Source organism: Protobothrops mucrosquamatus, unplaced genomic scaffold (genome assembly GCF_001527695.2).
Source record: "Protobothrops mucrosquamatus isolate PMUCROS unplaced genomic scaffold, P.Mucros_1.0 scaffold842, whole genome shotgun sequence".
NCBI classification, from domain to species: domain Eukaryota; kingdom Metazoa; phylum Chordata; class Lepidosauria; order Squamata; family Viperidae; genus Protobothrops; species Protobothrops mucrosquamatus.
Window position 1 is genome coordinate 94,424 of NW_015387097.1, and position 10,549 is coordinate 104,972.

The 10,549-nt window shown below is 36.5% G+C and overlaps 1 protein-coding gene across 1 annotated transcript; it reads left to right on the forward strand.

The window, feature by feature from the left end:
- The first annotated feature begins 822 nt into the window (after window positions 1–822).
- On the forward strand, window positions 823–7,968 carry AKAIN1 (A-kinase anchor inhibitor 1). Its single transcript, XM_015819006.1, has 2 exons — window positions 823–838; window positions 7,778–7,968. The coding sequence occupies exons 1-2, from the start codon at window positions 823–825 to the stop codon at window positions 7,966–7,968; spliced, it is 207 nt and encodes a 68-aa protein (XP_015674492.1).
- Window positions 7,969–10,549: the final 2,581 nt, after the last annotated feature.

A 10,549-nucleotide genomic window follows, 5' to 3' on the forward strand; every position in this document is an offset into this window, starting at 1 on the left:
GCTCATAACCACAGCAATAACCGCCTAAGACATTTTTAAAAACCCTCCTCTCACCCCAGCTATTAGTTTCTGATAATCAATGGAAGGATTCACAATTTACTAACGAAGATTGTTATGAAAAGTATGGCTCTTGATACCTTTTACTCACACATTTTTCTCCCCTGTAGCTGCAGTTCAACTAGTTCCAGATGACAGACTGCAAACGTTAGAGAAGAAAGCAGCATCAAAGTGTACAGAAATGTCAAGAACACCTGGCAAAACTTATAGATTGATTGCTTTTGTAAAAAAAATATAATGAATATGAGGAAGCCCTAAATAATAAAATGTTGCAGTGCCTCAGAACAGTCAGTTTACAAGAGGCTTTTAACTTAGCCTTGAAGACCACCCTGTTCACTTCACCTTGGCTGCATCTAGTGCAGAAGAGGGCGAGAAATAATTGGGAGCAATTACTTTAGTCTCCTGCCGAGAGCGTCTGCTATTACCTTTCCTCTTTTCCCTCTCCTGCTGCTTCAGCCTAGCTTTGTGTGTGCAGTGAGCGAAGACATGGGATATGTGCTAAACAGTGAGCTCCTTCCTCCTCCTCCTCCCTTCACCCCCCCCCTCCCCGAGCGGTGCATTTTGGAGGCAACTGGCAGGGAAGCATTTCAGGGCTGGCTGCGTTGTTCTGTGCGTGTAGCTGTCCAAGGTGCTACCACTCCTGGATGTCACGGCAAAACTCGTCCTTACAATTTGCTTGTTTGCTTTGCCCGCCCGCTCACTTCCTGCTTCTTACACACGATTTTGTGGTGTCCTATTACACTGTTCTCTTGGCAGGAAGGAACCATGGTGTTTGCTCCAGGTAAAGTATTCAACCTTTTTTGTTTTCCCCTCTCAGATTGTTGTAGATGGGCCATATTTTATTCTCCATAAGAATCGAAATGCTCACTGTAATCCTGTTCTGCCAAAATGCAGGCTTTTGGTTTTCAGGAAAGAAACACTGCTAACTAACATCTAGAACTGAATTTGCTTAGATTCGGATGGAATAGAGAGCGATACTTGGACTGATGGAGTGTAGAATGAGGAAAAGGTTGAAAATGGGAAATACTATTTTATAGCAATTAATCATCTCTCTCTCTCTCTCTCTCTCTCTCTCTCTGTGTGTGTGTGTGTGTGTGTGTGTCCCCCTCCCTCCATCCCCCCTCTCCTCCCTCTCCCTCCCTCCCTCCCTCCCTCTCTCTCTGTCCTCCCTTTCCCTTTCCCTCTCCTTGTATTTTGCTTGACAGACTGAGCAAAAGAGTATCTCTTACCATCATTTTCACTTAATGTGTGTGAAGTTATAAGGTCATATTTCTGCAGAAAAGGGTCATGCTGTCTAGACATAAGCCCCTTTTCTGTCTGAACATTCTCTAAATCATATTAGAAGAGGATAAACCTTTATCTATAACAACATCCTTAAGCAAATATTTTAGGCTGCAATCCTATACCTGCTCACTTTTAAATGGAAACACACAAAATATATGTGGTCCTCTCTTTCTATACTTAGTCTTTGATTCATTATAGGAGGAGAGCTGTTAGTCTATGCTGCAAAAAAAAAATCAAGAATCTAGTAATCAATTAATAAATGTTATTAAAAGAGATTAGCTTTTGTGAGCTGCAGTTTATACCTTTTAATAAAAGTCATTAGTTGGAAAAGGTGTTACCAGACTCCTTCTGAGTTCTTGAACTGCTAATTCTGAAGTGAGCACATTAGCCTCAGGAGTAGTAACAATAAGGTAAACTGCAAATAGGATAAGAAAAAAAGGTTATTTTAAATTAAAAATTAGCTTCCACACATGTGTACCAAGTTACCAGTCTGTCTTAAATCAGCATACTTCAAATAAGTTTGCATAATAGGATGATAAACCTGCAACACCATTCTCTACTTGGCTTGCTAGAAATATCTTCTGAGTTTAGTGGAGCTGTTGTCTAGATAAGTTATCATAAGATTGCAACCTTAGTTTCACTCTCTTGGATTGTCGGGTTTCTTGCTATATTATTAACATGTATGCCACTATGAACAGCACTATATAAATAATTATAAATAATATTATTTGGAATTGGCTCAGGTTCATAGAAGATGGATATGGTTCTTCTAATTCAGGGGTGTCAAACTGCCGGCTTGCGGGCCAGTTGCATCATACGGTTGCCGCGCCCACCCCAGCTCCGGCAATGCAAAAAAAGTCAAGATTACTCGCGACACGTCATGTGACAAGGCGAGTTTGACACCCATGCTCTGATTCAGGGGTCTGCAACCTTGGCAACTTTACGACTTATGGACTTCAGCTATGCTGGCTTAGGAATTTCTCTCAAACGTTGGAGAGAAAAAAATATACCTTACAACTTTAATAGCTCTTTGACAGCAAATAAGAAGTTTGGATCCAAACACTGCTTTGGAATATCTGTTGGAAGTGCAGTTTTAAATACATTTTGAGTAGCTGAGATGATGGTGGTGGTACAAACTGTCAAATATAATATTTGCATAAGAGCTTACAAAAGAGCTCTTAGGAATTCTGTCCCTTAACTTGCTAGGGTTTACTTTGTCAATGAAATATCTTTCTCATGCCTGCAGTTTCTGGTCTTTTATCTAGAAATTCAAAGGATAAAAAGTGGATTAAGTAATATCTCCTGTTACAAATGCTAACTATTTTAATGTCAAGAGATAGAAGTTAGTATTTCAATGGCACCTGATAAGGGATTCTGTTGGAAATATAATGTTCTGATTGAAAAATCTAAGAGTTAAAATCCAGCCAAATACTGCTAATTCATCATGAAAGCACTACATGATGATGCATTATGATTTATTCCCTGAAATGCTATGGCAGCACTTATAGGCCCATTCTAATACTGTTTACTGATCTTGTTCATTCCTTAGCACTTTGTCTCTCTATTAGGAGTTAGGGAAATTAGTTATACAAAATTATTGCCATTGTCCACTTATGGGTTCTCTGTATGTCAATTCTCACTAGAAAATCAAGCCCTTGGAGAATGAATTCTGAACTAGCATTTTCAATGATAAATAAAAACATAAAATCAAACAATTAGGGAAGATTCAATTGTGGTTTAGGTGATAACCATTTTATTTTCAGAATAATAAGGATGTGATTACACAAGTCAAGTTGGAGAGCCATAATGGAATATTATAAAAGTCAATAGAAGAGTTGAATTCCAACCAAACCCGATCCAGTTTGTAAAAGCGAAAAATGGTTATAAATTCCAAAGTGGCACATAATAGACCCAATTGTTATGGAAAAGTTTATTTTATTAGAGGAATTGTTTATTTTCTGTAGTAATCCAGAGTCATTCCATTTTTTTATTACCGTCTATCTAGCAGAGCAGATGGTTCGCATCATTGTTCACAACTGGCTTTTTAGGGCAAACACAGGAGATTAGAAAACTGCAGCAAGAGATTATAACCACTATAAAGGGAACAAACAATGACCCCTTGATAATAAATGTGCCTTTTTCAACTGCCTTAGTAAGCAGGGTTTTCACATTCATACTCTCAAGCTATTGTAAAATATTTGCTTAACGTAATCATTCTTGTTCAGGTTGTCTTTGCAGAAAGATCTTTAAGCATGCATTATTTTATTCCAATATCATTTCAGAATTATTTAATGAATAGAGATGACTCTCCCTGAAATTAGAGATCAGCTATGAATGTTAGCCAACATCATAAATCTTAGTATGGGCATCACACAGACAGACAAGAACTATTAACTATTTAAACAATGTTCAACCTCATTTGAATTAATGGAATGTAAAACTGAATAATATGAACAAAATTATGTCACATTTTTCAACCACAATATTATCTGTCTTTGTAATATCAGCTGTGAGCTGAATTACAGGTACTATTTTCCATTTGGTACTTAGTGACAAAATCAAATACAAACATGTTTGTACAAAAAGCGGGAGGAGGCACCAATTATGATTTAGCAAGCATGTTAATTTAAGTTTACACAAAAAATGGAATGATCTTGTATGTATTCACTTCATTATCATGAATAGACAAATCAGTTTTTTTCATCATTAATTTTCTAAAATAATGTCAAAAAGTGAAAAAACTACAAAGATAAAAATGCAAACATTTGACCTTTTTTTTTTTAAAAAAAAAGAAAAAACAAAATTACTTTGTATGTTTTTTTGTTGACAGACAAACCAAGACATAAATTTGGCCAGAAAAAAAATTACGAGCTCTAATGGGAATTCATAACAAGACAGATCAAGACATACAATTGTTTAGAGCAATTCAGCCCTTTAGCAAAGTTCATAAGCATCTGTGCAGGAGCAAGGAAAAGCATGTGGTGAAACATGTCATGACATCACAACATAAGCCTCTTAGCATACACACTTGAGTCTGACATCAGGACATAAGAACAAACAGCCTGGTGTTGTGTCATGATGTTGCAATAATTTGTTTTTCATCACCCTGATTTGCAGTGGACACCTTATGTGTGAATTATTATAAGCATCTATCCATCTCATTGTGCAAGTTTAATTTTAGTCAAAGAATAACAATAACAAAGAATAAAACCTGTAGAAGTAATGCAATTCAATAGTACTCTACATATCTAAAATCCTTTGCAGGTCATAAGCAATCAATATTGCTAATAAAAGAATCCCATTTTTAGAAATTTAGATGAATCATCACAGCCCTTTCTGCACACTTAGTTGTAATTGTAATAAAATGCAATATAGCTTTCTTTGCAGGGCTTTTGCACACAATTATAGTATCTGTAACAAAAATACATTTCCACAATTTTCCTTTTTTAAGCATTTAGAAATGAAGAATCAAAATAGAAAAACATACAGTAAATCTGCCAAAAATATCTTGCTTTACTTCTCAAGGGTTAATCTGTTAGTTTAGAAATGTATATACCTCTCCCCCTTCAAAATCAGATTTTCCCAATGTGGCTTATATTTAAAATACTATTTTTTTGGTAGTAATTAGATTTGATAGAAAAGAAAAATGTCTGGATTAATGTCCAGTCCTAAATATATGTTCATTGAGTGCTCAAAGGCTACCACTGTTGCCAATTCATTAAGCAACTGAGCCTTCTAATCTAGATGGCTTCTGGAAACTGTCAACTGATACTATGACATCACCAGATAGGATGGGCTATTTTCTTTAAGCCCACTTTTCCTCCAAGATTGGGGATGTTAGGATAGGATGAAAGACAATGAGAGACATTGCTCTCACTTCTACCCTAAAACAATTCAGTGCTCAGAATAAGCCAAAATTCACCACTTGTTCATTACATTTTGACAGTGCAATCTGGAAGTGAAGTTGGGCTGCTGGATCACCTAAAGGTGATCTCCCAAAACAGCCAAGGACAAAATATTCCAATGATTCTTGGGAAATTGCAAAATACAATTGAAATGGGATAATTACCAAACACATTCAAAATACAAAGTGCAGATAGCAAGTCTTTTAGTTAGAATTTGATTGGCATATTTCAATGCTGCCTCAGGCTCTCAATTATTTTAGTCTCTCTGAGCCAATTAATAATGGAGAACAATATGGAAAAAAGATAGTCAAACAGTGGTTAAAAGAGATTGAAAGAATGATGCAGCCCTAAAAGGCAACAAGAAAGAAAGAGGCTTTTGAAGAGTCCAAAGAATCTTAAGCAGGATTTCATGGGAAGAGCAGTAAGGTCAAAGAAATAGAAAGGCGGCGGTCATAAAGTAGGAAGGAAAAAAGAATAACCATAGCTCAAGTACTCTTGTTACATAAAGCTTTGCTGAACACACTCTCCTGTCAAAAGTATATTGAATTTGTAAGGAGAGTGATATGAAAAACCCATGAAATAAGAGATGCTAAATAGTTGTAATACTAAAACATCAATACAAGGTTATACTTTCTTAGCATTTAACATTTAGCACTTAGGCTTATATACTCTTCATGGTGCTTTACAGCCCTGACTAAGAGGTTTATAGAGTTAGCATACTGCCCCCAACAATCTGGATCCTAATTTTACCAACCTCTAAAGTACGGAAGCTGAATCAACCTTGACCCGATCAGGATTGAACTCTGGGCAGTTAGCAGAGTTAGCCTGCAATACTACGTTCCAACCACTGCACCACCATGGATCCTTTCTGTCTTGGTCCACTCTGTATAAAGTAAAGGAGAAGAAATGGAGACCCGCTTCCAGTTCATGGAGACTAGAATGAAAAAGTGGGCAACTCAAATCTGAAAACAGACTTCTCCTGAAAGCAAGAGAAGGTGAAGGGCATCTGTTTTAAAGTTGGATTGATGTAAAGAGTGAATGGTGGGCTGAGTAGTAATACATGCTCTGAGCCACCAAACAACACAAAAGAGTATTAAAAATGGAATAACTATGGCACAAACCAAAGATACTTTTTCATGTATTCTTATACTATAGCATTTGAGAACTTCATTTTAGATTTATAAGTGCCTATAAGAAAAGATGTGTAATATTTTCCTTTGGTGTCTCATTGAACCAAAATGCTTCTACAACCATGTGTGACCTTTCTCTAGGATTATAGCCTTCCTAGGTTTTTCTGAAAAGATTGAGAAAAAGGAAACTCTTTAGGAACTCAGGCAAGTCTGTATAGTTAGAAATGCCTGGAGCATGTTTGTCTCAGGACAGCCAATTTAAATACAGCCAAGAGCATTTTTGATTAGCTTTGGATCAACAAAGGCCAATCATGTTCCTGAAACAGCAGAATGGTATTAGTGTGGGAAGCAAACAAAATTGATCCATGTTTGATTGGCTGTGTCCTGAGACACAGGACCACAAAATTGGGAACATTGATAAAGTCAGTATTTTGTTTTATGTATATATATATTTGCGAATACCCTGTTATTCATAAGAAGACACAGACTGAATTAAGCTTTTTTGTTTATGTTTCCAGAAAGAATGTCTCATTATGTTGAAGTCAAATTAGCAAAAGGTTTTTTTTTCATTAATACGTGTTGATTACCCTTCTGTCTTTCAAAGGAAAGCAAGCAGATTTTTTTTATTATCTTTAGCTGTTCTGGAATCAGGGGGAGAAAAAAAATACATATTTTGGTAAAGCAATACAGCCTTACAGTCTATGCACTAAGACAGTCCATGTTTAATATGTTTTCTTGTGGTGGGCCGGGACTTGTACTGCAAGAGCCACATCACAGGCCTTCACGATCTACTCTAAAGCAATGTTTCTCAACCTTGAAAACTAAGATGTGTGGACTTCAAATCCCAGAATTCCCAAGCCAGCAAGGATATTTATTTATCATTTCCTGCTCTTATAATTTTTACAAATAACTCAAGACTGTGGACATATCCAATACACTTTCCTCCTCCTATTTTACCCACAACAATCTTATGAGGTGAGTTGGGCTGAGAGAGAGTGACAAGGTGGCTTTCATGGCTAAGGAGAGACTTGAAGTTATGTTCTCTTGCTTTCTAGTCTGGTGCCTTAACCAGTAGACCAAACTGATTGAGAAACACTAGGGTACTCTAATAAAAGCTCTATAGCCTGCCAGTGATGATGGACTAAGAAAATCCAGTACTATTCATAACCAAGACATGCAATTGCATTTCCAGATAAAAGATCACAAATAGCAGGAATAAGAAGGAAAGCATTATTCTTCGTGAATGGTAGACAGCTGGACCAATAATCAATGACTATGTCTGTGAGTTTCCAGCCAATGAAGACTTTAGAGCGGTACTCAGTGGTACTGATAATTTCAAGTAATAGATATTGATGTATTTATATATAATTTCCAGTTAAAGTAATATTTTTTTTCTTACAGGGGATAAATCTGGAACCAGACAGGAAGAAACAAAACTGCAGAATGCCAGCAAATTGATTGTGCATATAGCCATTCAGCAGGCAATCCAGCAATTTTCCCAGGAGATCCACCCAAAGGAAAAAGGCACAGACACCAATGTGAGCCTGCAGTTTGAAAGAGAACAATTAACTAAGAAGCACAAGAAGAAGTAAAAACCCACCATTGTTGCTTTTGGATCATCCAATTGACAGCCCTTCCAGCTTCTTAAAATCAGCTTGTGTTGTCAGCACCACAGACAAGCAACAAAAAGTATAATCAGCCACTAGTGATAGAAATAAGCAGTTGCAGTAGTCCTTCCTGAGAAATAGGGTTTTAAGAGCACTAACTAACATAGTTAACACTGATGCCATGACTCTAACATTCATTACTCAACAACGCAATGACAGCTGTAGTAATGTCAAAAACAAAACCATCCTAAATGAAAATCCTGTGTTCAGGATGTTCTTAAACTATATCTCTGTCTATGTCATCAGTATATACTCAACTGGAAGACATCTGTATGGTTCCAGTTTCTCAAGAATCTATTATATCGACACATTGAAGAGTATGTTTGAAGTTGTGTCCCTGAAGTGCAAAACTATGCATAAGCTTAAGAAAGGAAGGTAAGATACAGAAGAGTTGCAATAAAATGGGACAAATATATGAAAGACCCTTATATAAATGAACAAAGTAGGCTTAAATATAGTTCAGGCCACAGTTTTAGCCTTTTTCTTGGTTATTTGTTTAACTTATACAAGGATAATCTGTATTTAAAAATGTCAATGAGCATTGAACAGAATCTAGAGAAAGTTCAGTATTACTAAATTATCTTATGTATTTCTCTTTAGAAATGAGCTTCTTTTAATTCAATGTGATTTATTCCTAGGTCCAACAAATACTCAGGTTCATGTCTTATTATTAATTATATCTGAAAGTTTTATCTCTTATTGTTCTCCATTTGCATTATCTTTCATTTGTTTAATACCATTAATTGCAATCAACTTGTCTTAAATCAATCTTCTTCCATAATCTCTGGAGAATACCAAAGAGAAACAGGTGCATGGATGGACTTTTCAGTTGTATTCCTTGTGTACAATAAAATAAAGAAAAGGAAAGGGTTTTTTTCTTACTGGTCTTTATATACTTTTTACATACTGGCCTTTTAATCTACAAAAGTCATCCAGGTTTTTGCACTTGTCCTTGAAAGTGGTTTTTGTTGAAAATGTGGTCTTAGCAGTTCTAGCTTGCATGGAATAGCATGAACTCATTGGGCATGTTTTGGGTAAAACTGGGTGTTGGTTGCCCTTGTGGCATGTTAGCTAGACTGGCCAGTACTGTTTCTTATCAGAGAATGCTGCATAGCCAAGGTTGCCTACCCCTGGTTTATTCCTTCTTCCTGAAAGCAATTGTTTTAAAGTCATATTAATAGTCCCGAAAATTTCATAATGAAGATATAAAATATCAAGTATCCAAACTTCCAAGCTACACTTACAACAACAATATAAATTAAATGCTATCAAAAATATAAAATAGATTTTTTTATTTTTTGGTAGGCGTTAGACTAAAGCATTCTCATTACTTACTGGTTACAAGAAGGAATACAGGTGAAGGGAAAGCAAGAGTGATTAAGAATAACAATGATGCAATCATCAACAAAGATGATTAGGGGACTGGAGGCTAAAGCATATAAGGAACGGCTGCTGGAATTGGGTATGTCTAGTTTAATGAAGAGAAGGACGAGGGGGGACATGATAGCAGTGTTCCAATATCTCAGGGGCTGCCATAAAGAAGAGGGAGTCAAGCTATTTTCAAAAGCGCCTGGAGGCAGGACAAGAAGCAACGGGTGGAAACTAATCAAGGAGAGAAGCAATCTAGAACTAAGGAGAAACTTCCTGACAGTTAGAACAATTAACCAGTGGAACAACCTGTCTCCAGAAGCGGTGAATGCTCCAACACTGGAAGTTTTTAAGAAGAGACTGGACAGCCATTTGTCCGAAATGATATAGGGTTTCCTGCCTGAGCAGGGGGTTGGACTAGATGACCTTCAAGGTCCCTTCCAACTTTACTATTATTATTATTATAATCCATAAGGCTCACAAATAACTTCTTTTCAATGCATATGCGGAGAAATGCAGACATTGCCTCAGCTGGCTAAATAGGCCAATCTGGACAGGAATTTCTTATATGTGCAAAGGATTAAAGGCTCAGATCACTAACTCCTTGCCGATCTTCCACAGTTCCAGTTCAGAATATCAGAGTGTGCTTTTCGATAGGCATTTAACTATTTCACTTGACCTTATCTGTTTATTTGCATGACTGTTTACTGTTAACATCCTTGATCTGAAAGGTCATGAAGATTTTTACTGCTATAATATTCTTCACTCTTGGCAAGCATGCAAGACCAGCACCATTTTGCAAAAGATAAAAGTCAATCCTCCTCCCATTGCTATTTTGCCTGCTCTGGTCATTCTGTTTCTCTGTTTAGATAAGGAAATGTCTCTGACATGATGACCCAAAAGAGCACGGATTGTTTAGTAAATACTAGACTATAATCTTATTTGGAACTTTGTTTCTAATAGATTGGTGTAGAATTGTTGTCTGTTAAGCAAAGTATGCTTTAAAAATACTTAGAAATATCCATACCAAGTTCTAACTGTTTGATTAAGGAAAACAATTCATTTATTCATGGCTTGTTATGTATATGTATGTGCATACCTGCATGTATGCCTTATGTCTTTAGGTGAGAGACAGAGA